At 42.3% G+C, this 20,300-nt stretch overlaps 1 protein-coding gene across 2 annotated transcripts in view; it reads right to left on the bottom strand.

Annotated features, from left to right (window-relative positions):
• Positions 1-20,300, bottom strand: part of LOC110526568 (switch-associated protein 70) — a 36,557-nt gene that overhangs the window by 746 nt on the left and 15,511 nt on the right. Inside the window, exons 8-11 of one of the 2 annotated variants that reach the window (XR_016496865.1) lie at positions 4,812-4,919; positions 1,193-2,908; positions 582-780; positions 26-122 (exon numbers count right to left, since the gene is read on the bottom strand). Coding sequence is in view for 1 of the 2 variants with exons in the window: in XM_090238852.1 (XP_090094978.1) it covers positions 26-122; positions 582-780; positions 2,742-2,908; positions 4,812-4,919 (571 nt within the window). In the remaining variant the exon portion in view is untranslated. The remainder of the gene's footprint in view (positions 1-25; positions 123-581; positions 781-1,192; positions 2,909-4,811; positions 4,920-20,300) is intronic. The other variant, XM_090238852.1, reaches the window with a different exon arrangement.

The raw sequence follows: 20,300 nt of genomic DNA, 5'->3' as shown, positions 1-20,300 counted from the left end.
GTTGGCCTCTCTCATTCTTACTTACCTGGCTGGATGAGACGGACCAGTCCCTCATGCTTGGCCACCTTGTCCTTCCAGCTCTTGGTCTTATTAGCTGCCTGCTCCAATTTCATTCTCACCTCCTGTAACACAAACGCACACACATAGTTTATCCATATATCTCAATGATGGCCAAGTCCCTTTAAGTAATAAATAAGTTATGCTGTTGTTCTTGAAGTAGAGACGGTTCTCAGTGAAATCACCACTAGATGGCAACAGAGTGCAGGAAGGGACCTCTATGATAGTTGTGTGTTGTGTCAACAGTTGACAGAGGAGTAATTCGAGAAGAAGGCACGTTTGGTGCCAGGGACGGACTGTCTGTTTCAGGCAGCCTTCCACTGACTCAACACTATCTTCAGCTGAATAAAGACAAGTAGTTGCTCACAGACATATAGGTCAAAAGGAAGTACTTCCTGCCAAATTTGTTTTAATCTTGTTTATGAAATGTCCCGGCAACACCTTACTTTAAGTGAAGTGTTAATAGGGGACATGGTCCCTACTAACAGCCATATTGAAACACAGACAGGGTGTTGTTCTCTGACCTCGTACTGCTCCAGCGCTCCGTGCCTCTCTCTCTCAAGTCTCTCCAGCTGCAACATGGCTGCCTGCAGGGCCATCTCCTTGGCCAGCCGCTCGCTCTCCAGCTCCTGCTTCTCAGCCTGGGTCTGGGAGATGGCTCTCTGCTGCTGCAGGTGGATTTGCTCCAGCTCCGCCCGCTTGGCTGACTCCTCCTCCAGAAGCCTGTGTACATGCAGAAACAGACACACCACATGAACCAATCACAGACAGACTCAAACAAGCCTGAGAATGTGAACGTTAACATCTATACACAGTCTACTGATACACTGTTTTTGTGTGATAATGTACACTACATCTGTGTGTCTAGTTGTGTACCACATGGCACCATTTTCCCTATATAGTGTACTACCTTTAACCTGTGCACGATCACTGAGTGTACAAAACATTAGAAACACCTGCTCTTTCCAATGACAAAGACTGACCAGGTGAATCCAGGTGAAAGCTAGGATCCCTTTGTCATGACTAACCATGAGAATCCAAATAGGTCAGATCAGGTTTACAATGAATAACATCAATCAGACCCCATTTCACCCGTAGATGGGGGAGGAAATAACTAGTGGGGATTGACACTCACGTCCTGTTGTAAATCAAGGGAGAAGATCCAGGCTTGCGCTCTCCAAATTCACCAAAGGAATGTTCTTTGTCTCAACGGACCTTTTCCCACTGAAACTCTAACACGTTAAAAAGTGAATACTGGAACAATATTTCTAACGTAGAAAGTGTCATTTTGTTTGTTGTTTTGTGATGTCATTAAAAATGTTATGAAGGATATACTGTAACTTGGAAAGTATACATACCACATGGAAGAAGTTTCCATACTATGGGTTGTGCATGTAATATGGAAAATTGTGTTTTTTTGTTAAGAGAGGGATGTGATTTGAGAAGTTATAAGAGATCATTGTTTTCCAAAACATTGCACAGTGAGTAATCACCGCCCCAGAGTGAGGTCAGGGAGCGTGCCTGCCTGCCGGAACCTTATACCTTATACCTTTCGAGAAAAAGGTATAAATGATGGGTTAAGAAAAAAAACACATTGAACCAGAAAAAGTGTGAAGCAGCAACTACATGTTTAAAATGGTTTGAACTTTGAATCTAAACACGAGGTGGAGACGATAAACTCACCTCCAGGACAATCACTGGAACTGCTGTTTAGCTGTCCTAAGTAAAGTATCTTCGAAAGCGAATTTAAGTAGGACCATCCTGTTACTCTGCTCAAACCATCATATTACGTTACTCTCATCCCCCCACTGGGAAACCATTGATACAGCTGGCTAGCCTATCTTCAAAGAAGTATCTTCAAGAGTGAATGGAAGGAAAATCAACTCTGTAGTTCTGTTCAGGTCTACACAACAAGTCCCCAGATACCGGACAACTACGAAGAAGGACAACAGTAGAAGAGTTGTTTGAATCCTTTTCAACAAAAAAAGGCCCAACACCCTTTTCAAGGCTGCCCCGTTTACCGAGAGATCCCCGGCGAACCCAGGCAATTCACGTAAATACATTCATGATGTCTAGCTCAAAGCGGGCGGCGGTTCGTGTGCAAAGTATATGGTTATTGTAGGTGAGAGTAGTTTCTGAATGTGGCAGTGTTAAGTGTCTCTGTCCTTCTCTCTCCATCTCTTCTTTAACAAGCATCCATGTTGTTGTCATTCCGCTGGGGATATTAACCGGTGCAGAGTGTGTGTGTTTATCCTGTGTTCTCATTTAATTAGCTAGTAAATAAATAATTAAACCAATTTGTGTAGTACTGAATCATAATTAAGGCTCGGGTTTTTGCAGATGCAAGGAGGTTACAACTGCTCAGAATGATGATATGATATTATGAGGATATGAGGTTATGATTAATAAGTTGACTGTTTATAGATACGATAGGTAAAGACCTTACAGAGTTTAATTCGGGAGATGGTAACGCTTTAAAGAACCACTCTCGTGGTGCCCCAGATCCTAATTAGTTAATTGCTACATGATTAATTTAATTGTGTAACAATTAAACAGTTAGTTAATTAGATAAATATGAGGGCAAAAGGGAAAGCAACTCAATATTAGAAAGGTGTTCCTAATGTCTTGTACACTCAGTGTAAGGCTACTGTCTATGAGTGTGTCAAGTGTGTGTTGCGTCTAACCTGGTCTGTAGTTTGCGCATGATCTCCTCATCCTGCCTGGCCTGTCTCTCATCCTCTAGTGCATCCTCCAAGCGGTGGTACATGTCCTCCAGCTCCTTGACACGCTGCAGGTACTGCTCCAACTCACTGGACTTCTGGGCCACCTGCTCCTCCATCTGCTGACGAACCTGACAGGGGACAATGGACACACACAGGTTGATATGATAATCTGGACACAGATATGAATGCACACACGCACACACACACCACCACAGTACAAAGTAGCATGTGCTGTGCATATGACAATCAATTCTATTTAGTGTAGATTTTCCCAGATACAGTGCATTGCGAAGGTATTCGGCCCCCTTGAACTTTGCGACCTTTTGCCACATTTCAGGCTTCAAACATAAAGATATAAAACTGTATTTATTTGTGAAGAATCAACAACAAGTGGGACACAATCATGAAGTGGAACGACATTTATTGGATATTTCAAACTTTTTTAACAAATCAAAAACTGAAAAATTGGGCGTGCAAAATTATTCAGCCCCCTTAAGTTAATACTTTGTAGCGCCACCTTTTGCTGCGATTACAGCTGTAAGTCGCTTGGGGTATGTCTCTATCAGTTTTGCACATCGAGAGACTGACATTTTTTCCCATTCCTCCTTGCAAAACAGCTCGAGCTCAGTGAGGTTGGATGGAGAGCATTTGTGAACAGCAGTTTTCAGTTCTTTCCACAGATTCTCGATTGGATTCAGGTCTGGACTTTGACTTGGCCATTCTAACACCTGGACATGTTTATTTTTGAACCATTCCATTGTAGATTTTGCTTTATGTTTTGGATCATTGTCTTCTTGGAAGTCAAATCTCTGTCCCAGTCTCAGGTCTTTTGCAGACTCTTCCAGAATGGTCCTGTATTTGGCTCCATCCGTCTTCCCATCAATTTTAACCATCTTCCCTGTCCCTGCTGAAGAAAAGCAGGCCCAAACCATGATGCTGCCACCACCATGTTTGACAGTGGGGATGGTGTGTTCAGGGTGATGAGCTGTGTTGCTTTTACGCCAAACATAACGTTTTGCATTGTTGCCAAAAAGTTCAATTTTGGTTTCATCTGACCAGAGCACCTTCTTCCACATGTTTGGTGTGTCTCCCAGGTGGCTTGTGGCAAACTTTAAACAACACTTTCTATGGATATCTTTAAGAAATGGCTTTCTTCTTGCCACTCTTCCATAAAGGCCAGATTTGTGCAATATACGACTGATTGTTGTCCTATGGACAGAGTCTCCCACCTCAGCTGTAGATCTCTGCAGTTCATCCAGAGTGATCATGGGCCTCTTGGCTGCATCTCTGATCAGTCTTCTCCTTGTATGAGCTGAAAGTTTAGAGGGACGGCCAGGTCTTGGTAGATTTGCAGTGGTCTGATACTCCTTCCATTTCAATATTATCGCTTGCACAGTGCTCCTTGGGATGTTTAAAGCTTGGGAAATCTTTTTGTATCCAAATCCGGCTTTAAACTTCTTCACAACAGTATCTCGGACCTGCCTGGCGTGTTCCTTGTTCTTCATGATGCTCTCTGCGCTTTTAACGGACCTCTGAGACTATCACAGTGCAGGTGCATTTATACGGAGACTTGATTACACACAGGTGGATTGTATTTATCATCATTAGTCATTTAGGTCAACATTGGATCATTCAGAGATCCTCACTGAACTTCTGGAGAGAGTTTGCTGCACTGAAAGTAAAGGGGCTGAATAATTTTGCACGCCCAATTTTTCAGTTTTTGATTTGTTAAAAAAGTTTGAAATATCCAATAAATGTCGTTCCACTTCATGATTGTGTCCCACAAGCCTGAAATGTGGCAAAAGGTCGCAAAGTTCAAGGGGGCCGAATACTTTCGCAATGCACTGTAACTCCATAAATAATACTCATACTGTGAGTAATAGTAATACTAATAGTAATAATACTTGGTTATACATCAAACGCAATGATTCAAAGTCATGAGAGAAGTCTTGCTGAGTAATACGTTGTTGCAGTGATTCTGAGTATTAACTTCCTGGAACAGAGCTAGAGTGTAGCTTTGTGGTTGGTTACCATTTTCTCTCTCTCCAGGTCTGTTCTGTAGCGGTCCTGCAGGTCAGTCTGGGTCTGTTTTCTCCTCTGCTCCTCCAGAGTCGCTGTGGCCGCTGCCTCCTCCAGTTTCTGTCAGAAGCCAAGGGAGAGGAAGCCTTAACACTTAACACTAGAAAAGCCTAATGTTAGTTGGCTACAAATACATCGAACTTGCCAGGCAGTTTATTAACTATCTGCTAAATCTAAATAACTACCTAACATTTATTGACTTGATTATTCAAATAATTCTTATCTAAGTGGTATAGTCGTTGTGCGTTAATTCTGGCTAAAGATTACTTCCGGTGCCGACAGAGATGGCCGCCTCGTTTCGCGTTCCTAGACCCACAACATTTTGTTGCTCCCAGCCTATAGACAGAGACTAAAACAGGAAGCTCCCGCGCTCAGGTCTGTTCAACGCTGGTCCGACCAATCTGATTCCACGCTTCAAGATTACTTTGATCACGTGGATTGGGATATGTTCCGCACTGCATCAAACACAACAACAACATTGACGAATACGCTGATTCGATGAGCGAGTTTATTAGCAAGTGTATCAGCGATGTCGTACCCACAGCAACTATTAAAACATTCCCAAACCAGAAATCGTGGATTGATGGCAGCATTCGCGCAAAACTGAAAGCGCGAACCACTGCTTTTACCCAGGGCAAGGTGACCGGAAATATGACCGAATACAAACAGTGTAGCTATTCCCTCCACAAGGCAATCAAACAAGCTAAGCGTCAGTATAGAGACAAAGTAGAGTCGCAACTCAATGGCTCAGACACAAGAGGTATGTGGCAGGGTCTACAGTCAATCACAGACTATAAAAGGAAAACCAGCCCCGTTGCGGACCATGATGTCTTGCTCCCAAATAGACTAAACAATTTCTTTGCCCGCTTTGAGGACAATACAGTGCCACTGACGCGGCCCGCCAGCAAAACCTGTTGACTCTCCTTCACTGCAGCCGACGTGAGTAAAACATTTAAACGTGTTAACCCTCGCAAGGCTGCAGGCCCAGACGGCATCGCCAGCCGCGTCCTCAGAGCATGCGCAGACCAGCTGGCTGGTGTGTTTACGGACATATTCAATCAATCCTTATCCCAGTCTGCTGTTCCCACATGCTTCAAGAGGGCCACCATTGTTCCTGTTTCCAAGAAAGCTAAGGTAACTGAGCTAAACGACTACCACTTAGCACTCACTTCCGTCATCATGAAGTGCTTTGAAAGACTAGTCAAGGACCACACTACCTCCACCCTACCTGACACCCTAGACCCACTCCAATTTGCTCTCCTGTACTCCCTGTTCACCCACGACTGCGTGGCCATGCACACCTCCAACTCAATCATCAAGTTTGCAGACGACACTACAGTGGTAGGCTTGATTACCAACAACGACGAGACAGCCTACAGGGAGGTGGTGAGGGCCCTCGGAGTGTGGTGTCAGGAAAATAACCTCGTACTCAACGTCAACAAAACAAAGGAGATGATCGTGGACTTCAGGAAACAGCAGAGGGAGAACCAACCTATCCACATTGATGGGACAGTAGTGGAGAGGGTAGAAAGTTCCTCGGCATACACATCACGGACAAGCTGAATTGGTCCACCCACACAGACAGCGTGGTGAAGAAGGCAGAGCAGCGCCTCTTCAACCTCAGGAGGCTGAATAAATTTGGCTTGTCACCAAAAGCAACTTTTACAGATGCACAATCGAGAGCATACTGTCGGGCTGTATCACCGCCTGGTACGGCAACTGCTCTGCCCACAACCGTAAGGTTCTCCAGAGGGTAGTGAGGTCTGCACAACGCATCACCGGGGGCAAACTACCTGCCCTCTAGGACACCTACACCACTCGATGTCACAGGAAGGCCATAAAGATCATCAAGGACAACAACCACCCGAGCCACTGCCTGTTCACCCCGCTATCATCCAGAAGGGAGACTGAAAAACAGCTTCTATCTCAAGGCCATCAGACTGTTAAACAGCCACCACTAACATTGAGTGGCTGCTGCCAACATACTGACTCAACTCCAGCCACTTTAATAATGGAAAAATTGATGTAAAAATGTATCACTAGCCACTTTAAACAATGCCACTTCATATAATGTTTACATTCCCTACATTACTCATCTCATATATACTGTACCCTATACCATCTACTGCATCTTGCCTATGCTGTTCTGTACCATCACTCATTCATATATTTTTATGTACATATTCTTCATCCCTTTACGCGTGTGTGTATAAGGTAGTTGTTGTGAAATTGTTAGGTTAGATTACTCGTTGGTTATTACTGCATTGTCGGAACTAGAAGCACAAGCATTTACAGTCACCAATGCTATGGACAACATAAAAACAGCCTAACCAGCTCTACTAGGGTGAGTAACATGGTCAGAGTGATGTTTACGAACACCCAAAATCCTAATATGTCTAGCTAGTCATTTGTTATGCTAACAAGCTAGCAAGAGGTTGCATAGCAACAGCATCAACTTCCGGTAGACAGGAGAAGTGCTAGTACTCAACTGAAACGATACTGAAACATTTGTTTACAATATACTAAAATGATATGTAGTATATATGTAGTATATACTCATTAAGTATGTATACAGTATGTTAGTATGGGTATTCAAACACAGATAGTGAGTCATGATTTAAAAAACCACATTAAAAAGACTGCATGGGGGCTTTAAGGAACATTATGAAACTAAGAAAATGCATTTCAAAAGAACAGAATGGCATATTTTGAGTTTAAATATATTACTGTGGCTTGAGTGTTGCACATGTAATTATTATATTATATTTTGAAATCGAGCTCAAGGGGTCATTTTTAAGAGTTGTTTAACAAGGATATATGATTTAGAAACTGCAGAATCTGCTCTTGAGAACTTGAGTAGAAAAGAATGATGCATAAGAAGAAAAGCTGGGCCTCCAGATGCTGGTGCAAAGGGGGAAGTGGGTAGTCTGAGACAGATCTAAATAACCAGCAGACCAGCACCGAAATACAGGCATCAGCTCTTTCACAGGTGTCCCTGAGCCAGCTACGTTTGCATAAGTGCTTTTCCCCCTCTTCTCAGATCTAATGAAAAACAAGGCAAAAGTAAACATGTCGTCCCCCACGAATGATACAGCAAACCCCTTGGGCCAATCAGTGTAATTGTATAAATTACGGATCTCTATGGCAAGATGAATCATTCACCTATTTTAGTCAAAATCGGGTCAGTGGTGTCTGAGATATTGCTTGGGTTAGCTAGACTCATATCCCTGAGCATGTGGGCCAAAATTCATCATTCTGAGTCAAACAGATTAACCCCCTAAGGTTGATGTCTGAGCCCCATGGAAATATAATTAGCATAATGCATTGGATGAGTTTCAATCCACCGCATCCGCCTATGTTGCACTTCCGCATCTGAGGTGAAAGCTGACAAAGCTAGAGCGGTCAGACAATGAGACATCTCAAAAATCTGGCTTCTCACAAAATCATCTGTAGCGTCCGAAAGTTTTGGCCTACAAACTATTTTTCTGCTCTAGGACGCCCACAGGCCTCACAAGACTCTTCTGAAGGTCCCCCAGTACCAGTTGAACACATTGAATGGATGTACTGTATATATGGAGACTGTTTAGTGCGTTAAATAGAGGTAAAGAAATATATATATATACGAATGTTTACTGATTTTTCTTATCTCTCTCAGATATAGGACAAACACTTCAGAACAAACGTCCTTTAGATTTTTTGGTGGGGACTATCCGTTGTTCCATTTAGTGAATCTGTTATTCAATGCATTTGTATGGGCTAATAGCAGTAAGGCCAAATAACAATTTTCATCCAAATTTTTTGCATATATTTGCATATATAGGGTTGAATGGCGGGAAACCGGTTACCGAGATTTACATGGATTTACCGCCCAAAACCTCTACCCTTTCCAAGGATAAATAACTGCGAAAAAACATGAAATTATAATACATTATTTACATGAACAGCATGGCGTGAAATGGAACTGTTAAATGATATGTGAAGTCTAAATCTGTCTTCTCTACAGCCTCTGCATGATGAATCATCAACGCTCAGGGTGAGGGCAGACAGCCCATCTCAGTATAGAACGCAGTTCACAATGCATGTAGACCTATTATTTCATCATGGTAACTTTAGGTAGGCCTACCTATAAATATAGGTAGGCCTATATTTGCTGCAGCATAGCCTATGCTACAGTAATATAAATACAGAATGCGCATCTAATTTACCCATATCCATCTGGCTTTCGAGGGTCACTTAATTTTTTACTGTAAAGATTTATTTAAATTTTATTGCAGCTGCAGAGTGATAAAACAACATATCACTCGAAATTCGTTGCTGTAAATCAGTGCATGCGCGAGCACTCTCTCACAGTCTTTCTCTCTCCATCAACTCCATTCAAATTGCATCCAAAATAGATTATTCTGTTCTAGATTGATATATAGCCCTACATATAGATGTCCTAGCCTACCTCTTTCAGGTAATAAATTAATTTGTATTTTACCTTTATTTAACTAGGGAAGTCAGTTAAGGACAAATTCTTATTTTCAATGACGGCCTAGGAACAGTGGGTTCAGGGGCAGAACGACAGATTTGTACCTTGTAGAGCTCGAGGGTTTGAACTTGCAACCTTCCGGTTCCTAGTCCAACGCTCTAACCACTAGGCTACCCTGCATTAGTAGCTTTATATTTAGCTAATTATCAATGGTTATGCATAATACGATTCTAACATAACACTCCAGAGCTCTAGAAAATCTAGACTAGAATAGCTTGCTGGACACACATTCTTTTTGCATTTCTTATACCAATAGACTATTCGAAGAGGGATGCAAGCCCTTGTTTGCTGAATGTTAAATACAGCACCCAATAGAACCCAGTTAGGCAATAGCAGTTACTTATTCAGAGCCATAACCATTCAATCTTCATGAAGAGAAGTGAAAGCCGTGTGCATCTAATTCTAGTCCTATATTATTCAAGGATGACATTAGAATGATGACGATAAGGACTATGAAACGTACTTTATTTAACTATTGAAAGAGAGGAAGAAATGAAGCAACAATAGAGAGAGAAGGAGGGAGGTAGGCTAATAACATTAGGGGAAATATTATGAAAAAGTAGGCCTATTTACAGTGCCATGCGAAAGTATTCGGCCCCCTTGAACTTTGCGACCTTTTGCCACATTTCAGGCTTCAAACATAAAGATATAAAACTGTATTTTTTTGTGAAGAATCAACAACAAGTGGGACACAATCATGAAGTGGAACGACATTTATTGGATATTTCAAACTTTCTTAACAAATCAAAAACTGAAAAATTGGGCGTGCAAAATTATTCAGCCCCTTTACTTTTCAGTGCAGCAAACTCTCTCCAGAAGTTCAGTGAGGATCTCTGAATGATCCAATGTTGACCTAAATGACTAATGATGATAAATACAATCCACCTGTGTGTAATCAAGTCTCCGTATAAATGCACCTGCACTGTGATAGTCTCAGAGGTCCGTCAAAAGCGCAGAGAGCATCATGAAGAACAAGGAACACACCAGGCAGGTCCGAGATACTGTTGTGAAGAAGTTCAAAGCCGGATTTGGATACAAAAAGATTTCCCAAGCTTTAAACATCCCAAGGAGCACTGTGCAAGCGATAATATTGAAATGGAAGGAGTATCAGACCACTGCAAATCTACCAAGACCTGGCCGTCCCTCTAAACTTTCAGCTCATACAAGGAGAAGACTGATCAGAGATGCAGCCAAGAGCCCCATGATCACTCTGGATGAACTGCAGAGATCTACAGCTGAGGTGGGAGACTCTGTCCATAGGACAACAATCAGTCGTATATTGCACAAATCTGGCCTTTATGGAAGAGTGGCAAGAAGAAAGCCATTTCTTAAAGATATCCATAGAAAGTGTTGTTTAATAACCTCTTAGAGCTCTAGGGGCGCTATTTCATTTTTGGATAAAAAACGTTCCCGTTTTAAGCGCGATATTTTGTCACGAAAAGATGCTCGACTATGCATATTCTTGACAGTTTTGGAAAGAAAACACTCTGAAGTTTCAGAATCTGCAAAGATTTTGTCTGTAAGTGCCCCAGAACTCATTCTACAGGCGAAACCAAGATGATGCATCACCCAGGAATTAGCAGAATTTCTGAAGCTCTGTTTTCCATTCTCTCCTTATATGGCTGTGATTGCGCAAGGAATGAGCCTACACTTTCTGTCGTTCGCCCAAGGTCTTAGCAGCATTGTGACGTATTTGTAGGCATATCATTGGAAGATTGGCCATAAGAGACTACATTTTCCAGAGGTCCGCCCGGTGTCCTTTGTCTAAATTTGTGCGTAATCTTCAGGTGCAGGCATTTTCTCCTGGGATTCAGGAGAGAAAGCATGTTTCCAAGAACGATGTATCAATGAAGAGATATGTGAAAAACACCTTGAGGATTGATTCTAAACAACGTTTGCCATGTTTTCAGTCGATATTATGGAGTTAATTTGGAAAAAAGTTTGCGTTTTGAGGACTGAATTTATGGATTTTTTTTGGTAGCCAAATGTGATGTATAAAACGGAGCTATTTCTAATACACAAGGAATCTTTTTGGAAAAACTGAGCATCTGCTATCTAACTGAGAGTATCCTCATTGAAAACATCAGAAGTTCTTCAAAGGTAAATGATTTTATTTGAAGGCTTTTATGTTTTTGTTAATGTTGCGTGCTGGATGCTAACGCTAATGCTAACGCTAAATGCTAACGCGAAATGCTAACTCTAGCTAGCTACTTTTACACAAATGATTGTTTTCCTATGGTTGAGAAGCATATTTTGAAAATCTGAGATGACAGTGTTGTTTACAAAAGGCTAAGCTTGAGAGATGGCATATTTATTTCATTTCATTTGCGATTTTCATAAATAGTTAACGTTGTGTTATGCTAATGAGCTTGCTGATAGATTTACACAATCCTGGATACAGGGGTTTTTTCATAGCTAAACGTGACGCAGAAAACGGAGCGATTTGTCCTAAACAAATAATCTTTCAGGAAAAACTGAACATTTGCTATCTGAGAGTCTCCTCAATGAAAACATCTGAAGTTCTTCAAAGGTAAATGATTTTTTTGAATGCTTTTCTGTTTTTTTGTGTAAATGTTGCCAGCTGAATGCTAATGCTAAATGCTACGTTAGCCATCAATACTGTTACACAAATGATTGTTTTGCAATGGTTGAGAAGCATATTTTGAAAATCTGAGATGACAGTGTTGTTAACAAAAGGCTAAGCTTGAGAGCTAGCATATTTATTTCATTTCATTTGCGATTTTCATGAATAGTTAACGTTGCGTTATGGTAATGAGCTTGAGTCTGTATTCACGAACCCGGATCCGGGATGGGGAGATCAGAAAGGTTAAAGTTTGCCACAAGCCACCTGGGAGACACACCAAACATGTGGAAGAAGGTTCTCTGGTCAGATGAAACCAAAATTGAACTTTTTGGCAACAATGCAAAACGTTATGTTTGGCGTAAAAGCAACACAGCTGAACACACCATCCCCACTGTCAAACATGGTGGTGGCAGCATCATGGTTTGGGCCTGCTTTTCTTCAGCAGGGACAGGGAAGATGGTTAAAATTGATGGGAAGATGGATGGAGCCAAATACAGGACCATTCTGGAAGAAAACCTGATGGAGTCTGCAAAAGACCTGAGACTGGGACGGAGATTTGTCTTCCAACAAGACAATGATCCAAAACAAAGCAAAATCTACAATGGAATGGTTAAAAAATAAACATATCCAGGTGTTAGAATGGCCAAGTCAAAGTCCAGACCTGAATCCAATCGAGAATCTGTGGAAAGAACTGAAAACTGCTGTTCACAAATGCTCTCCATCCAACCTCACTGAGCTCGAGCTGTTTTGCAAGGAGGAATGGGAAAAAATGTCAGTCTCTCGATGTGCAAAACTGATAGAGACATACCCCAAGCGACTTACAGCTGTAATCGCAGCAAAAGGTGGCGCTACAAAGTATTAACTTAAGGGGGCTGAATAATTTTGCACGCCCAATTTTTCAGTTTTTGATTTGTTAAAAAAGTTTGAAATATCCAATAAATGTCGTTCCACTTCATGATTGTGTCCCACTTGTTGTTGATTCTTCACAAAAAAATACAGTTTTATATCTTTATGTTTGAAGCCTGAAATGTGGCAAAAGGTCGCAAAGTTCAAGGGGGCCGAATACTTTCGCAAGGCACTGTATATATAAGCCTACAAATTATACAAATAGGCCCTATTATATTTCAAAATTTAAATCAAATTCGCTGGCCTATATTGGTAACTTTGTGTGCTACACCAGAATTGTATGTTCTCTCCCTGCTTTATTATGGTTTGAACGATGTGCGTAAATCCAGTCCATAAAATACAGTATAATACAGTACAGTAATACAGTTCACACTCAAAAATATTAGCCTAGCAGAGCTAGTTTAATTTATTTACCCAAGAGTGCCTTCTGGAAAATATTCAGACCCCTTGACTTTTTTCACATTTTGTTAGGTTACAGCCTTATTCTAAAATGGATTAAATCATTTTTCCCCCTCATTAATCTACACCCCATAATGACAACGAAAAACTGGTTTTTAGACATTTTTGCTCATTTATATACAAAAACCCCCTGAAATATCACATTTATATAAGTATTCAGACCCTTTACTCAGCACTTTGTTGAAGCACCTTTGGCAGAAATTACAGCTTCGGGTCTTATTGGGTTTGACGCTACAAGCTTGGCACACCTGTATTTGGGGAGTTTCTCCCATTCTTCTCTATAGATCCTCTAAAGCTCTGTCTGGCTGGATGGGGAGCATTGCTGCACAGCTATTTTCAGGTCTCTCCAGAGATGTTCAATCGGTTTGAAGTCCGGGCACTGGCTGCGCCACTCAAGGACATTCAGAGACTTGTCCTGAAGCCACTCCTGCGTTGTCTTGGCTGTGTGCTTCAGGTCATTGTCCTGTTGGAAGGTGAACCTTTACCCCAGACTGAGGTCCTGAGCGCTCTGGAGCAGGTTTTCATCAAGGATCTCTCTGTACTTTGCTCTGTTCATCTTTGCCTCGATCCAGACTAGTCTCCCAGTCACTGCCGCTGAAAAACATCCCCACAGCATGATGCCGCCATCTCCATGCTTCATCGTAGGGATAGTGCCAGATTTCCTCCAGACGTGACACTTGGCATTCAGGCCAAAGAGTTCAATCTTGGTTTCAACAGACCAGAGAATATTGTTTCTCATGGTCTGAGAGTCTTTAGGTGCCTTTTACTGAGGAGTGGCTTCTGTCTGGCCACTCTACCATAAAGGCCTGATTGTTGGAGAGTTGCAGAAATCTCCACAGAGGAATTCTAGAGCTCTGTCAGTGTTACCATCAGGTTCTTGGTCATATGTTTGGCCGGGCGGCCAGCTCTAGGAATAGTCTTGGTGGTTCCAAACTTCTTCCATTTAAGAACGATGGCCACTGTGTTCTTGGGGACTTTCAATGCTGCAGAAATGTTTCGGTACCCTTCCCCAGATCTGTGCCTTGACACAATCCTGTGTCTGTATGTGTATGTAAACTTCTGACCCACTGGGAATGTGATGAAAGAAATAAAAGCTGAAACAAATCATTCTCTCTACTATTATTTTGACATTTCACATTCTTAAAATAAAGTGGTGATCCTAACTGACCTAAAACAGGACATTTTTACTAGGATGACATGTCAGGAATTGTGAAAAACTGAGTTTAAATGTATTTGGCTAAGGTGCATGTACACTTCTGACTTCAACTGTACATATAAACATATGGATGAATGTTTATTGGTCAATAGAGGCCATGTTGTTTTAGGTACTAGTCTGGAAAATATTGCATTGAGAGACCTTTGTCCATAGACGCCACATATCAAGTTTCGTGCAGATCGGTCATATGTTACCAGAAGAGTAGTATTTTAAGTGTTTTTCACAAAATTCATAATGGCAGACAATCCTTGTGAGGAAAGGGACCTATGTAGCAATTTATAACTTTAGGTCAAACGGGGTGAGGGGCATGACCTTCCAAAATTAGCATTTTCAATCTGTTGTTATAGAGCCACCATCTGGCCAATCAGTGTACTTTTGTAAATGCCGGATCTCTATAGCAAGACGCATCGTTCACTCAAGTTGTCAAAAATCTGGCCAATGCTGTCTGAGATTTCATCGTGGAGGACAATGATCTGTTTCTGAAATTCATTAACATTTCTAACATAATATGCTTGATTCACTGCATTTGGGAATTAAGGTAAGTTCTCTACAAGTGTTACACTAGTTAAACATGGGTCAAAATTAAGCATGAGACACGGTATGGTGTTCATTAATAAGGAACTGAAACTCCTCTGGGAATAACAGAAACCACAGCCCCGCATAACCCCAGGACCCCCTCCCCCAGTCAATACTATGAGAGCATCTGAGCCATGTCACAAATAACAAATAAACCTTCACTAAATACATTGTTCATCAAAACTTAACTGTAAACCTAAAATGTATATTTGTATACATAAATATATAATAAAAGGGTATGGGAGAAATCAAGTGGGGGGGGATAAAGTAAGAAAGAAAGAGAGAGAGAAAGAGAAAAAGAAAGAGATGGAAAGAAAGAGAGAAAGAAAGAAAGAAAGAAAGAGAGAAAGAGAAAAAGAGAAAGAAGGAAAGAAGGAAAGAAAGAAGAAAAGAAAGAGAGATGGAAAGAAAGAGAGAAAGAGAGAAAGAAAGAAAGAAAGAAAGAGAAAGAGAGAGAGAGAAAGAAAGAGAAAGAAAGAAAGAAAGAGAGAGAGAAAGAGAAAGAAAGAGAAAGAGAGAAAGAAAGAGAGAAAGAGAGAGAGAGAAAGAGAAAGAAAGAGAGAAAGAGAGAGAGAGAAAGAGAAAGAGAAAGAAAGAGAAAGAAAGGATAGAAAGAGAGAGAAAAAAGAGAAAAGAAAGAGAGAAAAGAAAGAAAGAAAGAAAGAAAGAAAGAAAGGAGAGAAAGAAAGAAAGAAAGAAAGAAAGAAAGAAAGAAAGAAAGAAAGAAAGAAAGAGAGAGATAGAGATGGAAAGAAAGAGAGAGAGAAAGAAAGAAAGAAAGAAAGAAAGAAGAGAGAAAGAGAAAAAGAAAGAGAGAAAGAAGGAAAGAGAAAGAGAAAGAAAGAAAGAAGGAAAGAAATAGAGATGGAAAGAAAGAGAGAGAGAAAGAAAGAAAGAGAGGTTTTCCTTGACTCAAGAAAGGGGTGTGCTCTGACCTTTCATTCTGTCCGTTATAACTGAATGCAGTAAAGAGTAGAGACAGAATTCTACCATGTAATCAGCCTATTGTCTTTAACAGTCACACCTCCTTCACACAGCCACTGGACTTTTCCATCAAGTGATTTCACCACAGACTTCAGAAACAGTGAAGCATTTTACAAATACTGTAACATGCTCATTATAATATATTTTGTACCTTCAGGAGTAGGCTACCTATAAAATGACATCATGGATCATGTTTACTGAGGTCAGCCGACAACTGGTAGTATAATTCCCAAACTACTATAATAACCCTACAATGTAACTACTACAATCACCCCTGATGGGCCATGAACGTGTCCAATTTAGTCTGGGTTATCTCAGCTGAGAGAGTGGAAGAATGTGCGACAGGTCTGTGTAAAATGCTTAGGAACAGGCCTGGATGAGGACAGAACCTGTAGCTTTGACCATAGAATACAATCAAGTTAAGATCATTCTTAGTGTTAATTCTTAAGGGGCTACAGCACCAAGGCAGAAAAGTTAACTGTCATTTACAGCAGACAAACAGAGGACAATAAAAGTGTGATTAGTAACAGGGAGAGGTGTGAGGATTCCTTGTCCTGAGAGGGCAGGTCAGTTTCTGTGGAGGTCTATAGTTCTGAATGAAAGGGGGTTTAACACACTGAATAACATTTTAATGACAAGTGGTGTGAAGCTACATAGCAATTATGTGAGAGAGCAAGCAAGAGAGAGACTGCGAGAGACAGAAAGCGAGAGAGAGGCAAAGGGTCTGCTATATAAATGGTTGGAAAGTGGTGTTTGGGGAAAAACACACATTGTAAAATCCATGCACACAAACAACAAGTGTGCGGTTAAAATTGGCAAAAAACGCGCAGACTTCTTTTCACAGGGCCATGGAATGAGACAGGGATGCATCTTGAGGCCCACATTCTTCAACATATACTGTATATCAACAAATTGTCGGGGCACTAGAACATTCTGAAGCACCCAAGCTCACCTACTAGAATTTGAGTCAAATGTCTACTGTTTGCTGATGATCTGGTTCTTCTGTCCCCAACCAAAGAGGGACTACAGCAGCACATTAATCTTCTGCACAGATTCTATCAGACCAGGGCCCTGACAGTGAATCTCATTAAGACAAAAAATAATGGTGTTCCAAAAATTATCCAGTTGCGCGGATCACAAATCCAAATTCCATTTAGACACCATTGCCCTAGAGCACAGAAAAAACTATACCTACCTCAGGCTAAACAGGTAACTAACTACCTCAGCACCACAGGTAACTTCCACAAAGCTGTGAATGATCTGAGAGCCAAGGCAAGAAGGGCCTTTACTCCATTAAAAGGAACATAAAATTAAATATCCCAATTAGGATCTGGCAAAAAATTATTGAATCAGTTATAGAACCCATTGTCCTTTATAGTTGTGAGGTCTTGGGTCCGCTTACCAACTAATAATTCACAAAATGGGACAAACACCAAACGTACAAATTCAAACACTAAATAATGCATGCAGAGCAGAATTAGGACAATACCTGCTAATTATCAAGATCCAGAATAGAGTCTTTAAATTCTAGGACCACCTAAAAGGAAGCGATTACAAAACCTTTCATAACAAAGCCATCATCTACAGGCTGAACCAGGATGGGAGCTGTGGTTAAGCGATGTTTGAGGTCCTGGAACGCCCAGTCAGCAGCTGGAGACCACGTAAATGGAGCCTTGGGGTGCGGTGAGTGCTGACAGGGGGGAAGCTAGGGTGCTGTAACCCCGGATAAAGCAGCGATAGAAGTTGGCTAACCCCAGGAAACGTTGCAGCTGCACCCTGAACGTAGACTGAGGCCAATCCATCACTGAACTCACCTTGGACACTCCCAGCAGAGATGATGTAACCCAGAAAGGGGATGGTGAAACGAGGGAACTCGCACTTCTCTACCTTCACAAACAGCTGATTCTCCAGAAGGCGTTGAAGGACCTGCTGGACATGGAGCACGTGTTCTTAAGGGGAGTGGGAGAAGACGAGGATGTCATCAATGTAGACGAAGACGAACCAGTTCAACATGTCATGGAGGACATCATTCTCCAGAGCCTGGAACACAGCAGGGGCATTGGTGAGGCCAAAGGGCATGTCCAGATACTCGTAGTGGCCACTGGCTGTGTTGATGGCGGTATTCCAATCGTCCCCCTCTCGTATCCACACCACATTTACTTTCCGTAAATTCAGCTTGGAAAACACAGTGGCCCCCTGTAATGGCTCGATGGCAGAGGAGATGGATGGTAGCGGGTAACGGTTCTTAACTGTAATGTCATTGAGTCCCCAGTAGTCAATGCACGGTCTTGTCCTTTTTCTCCATGAAGAAGAATGGAAGAGCAGAAGCGTCGTGGCCTGGGCCTTCCTGAACACCTCCTGGAGGTACTGGTACTCCGTGGGAATAGCGGAGAGATCCGGGGCACCTTCCGAGCCCCCAGAAAGACGTCCCAGAGCAGGTTGTGCTGACTTCAGGCAATGGGTGTGGCGGAACGGGCTTCAGCCCATGATGGCACCAGTAGACCAGTTTAAGAGGGGATTGTGTCATTGGAGCCAAGAGAATCCCAATACCACGGGAATCAGAGGGGACTTGATGAGCAGAAACTGAATTGCCTCGCTGTGGTTCACCAATATCCGTAGGTTGATGGAAGTGGTGTTGTGGGTGACTCGGACTCTAGAGCACCCGTCCAGCGCTCTAACATCCATGTGAATGGAGAGGGGCTGAGGGGGGGGGGGGGTGTTCAGCTCAGACGCCAGGGTAGCATTCAAAAAACTATTGTCGGCCCCAGAGTCAATGAGAACCTGTGAGATTTGGACTGGTCTCCCCACAGCAGAATGGCATGAAAAGGGGTTGCGAGCAGGGGAAGCAGGAACGTTCTCCATATGGCCCACCAGAGTACTTGTTCCTACCGGTAAGCCTGGTTTCTGCAGTAGCCAAGATGAGATCCCTCCCAGACATCAGTGTGATGAGGTATGCTATCTTGAAGCGATCCAAGGGGATGGAGGAAGGCTGAAGCTCGAAGACAAGGGCACACTGAGTTAGGAACGCCTGACAGGTGCTCGGCTCTCCATTGAAGCGTTCCGGAGGAGATAAGCGGGGCTCCCGAGAAGGTGGAGTGACCGATGAGTCGCTGCGGAGCTGTAGGGTTACCACCGTGGTAAGCGGCCTCCCAGACAACTCGTGGAATTCGTACTATCAGGTATCAAGGTAAGACCCAGATGCAGACCATGTCAAAGTAACAATGTTTATTATAGCAACAGGGGCAAAGGTACAGGACAGCAGGCATGCTCAGGGTCAGGTCAGGCAGAGGTCGGTAATCCAGAGGTGGAGCAAAGGTACAGAATGGCAGGCAGGGTCAGGGTCAGGCAGAGTGGTCAGGTGGGTGGGTACAGGGTCAGGACAGGCAAGGGTCAAAAACCAGGAGGACGAGAAAAGAGACTGAGGAAAAGCAGGAGCTGACACAAAAACGCTGGTTGGCTTGACAAACAAGATGAACTGGCAACAGACAAACAGAGAACACAAGTATAAATACACAGGGGATAATGGGGAAGATGGGAGATACCTGGAGGGGGGTGGAGTAAATCACAAAGACAGGTGAAACAGATCAGGGTGTGACATATAAAAAAGTAGTAAATGACCTAGAGACAGAAACCTGGCGCAATGTACATTTTGCTGTCTGTTGCTTGATAGCACAATGTACCTTTGTATAATTCTACACATCTGTTGTTTGTCATGAACATTCAGGGGGATGTACTTTGCTATAAAGAGCTACAACCCAAATCTGTTTGTTGGGCTCCCAGCGATCACTTAAAATCATACCCAAACCAGACACTCATGCACAAATTGATTTTGTTCCCCCCACACCAAACGCGATCATGACACGCAGGTTGAAATATCAAAACAAACTCTGAACCAATTATATTAATTTGGGGACAGGCCGAAAAGCATTAAACAATTATGGAAATTTAGCTAGCTAGCTTGCAGTTGCTAGCTAATTTGTCCTATTTAGCTAGCTTGCCGTTGCTAGCTAATTTGTCCTGGGATATAAACGTTGAGTTGTTATTTTACCTGAAATGCACAAGATCCTCTACTCCGACAATTAATCCACTCATAAAATGGTCAACCGAATCGTTTCTAGTCATCTCTCCTCCTTCCAGGCTTTTTCTTCTTTGGACTTTATATGGCGATTGGCATCTAACTTTCAT

This window comes from Oncorhynchus mykiss, chromosome 6 (genome assembly GCF_057628025.1).
Source record: "Oncorhynchus mykiss isolate SJ-2025 chromosome 6, ASM5762802v1, whole genome shotgun sequence".
Lineage (NCBI taxonomy): Eukaryota > Metazoa > Chordata > Actinopteri > Salmoniformes > Salmonidae > Oncorhynchus > Oncorhynchus mykiss.
This window is presented reverse-complemented; position numbering and strand designations above follow the sequence as displayed.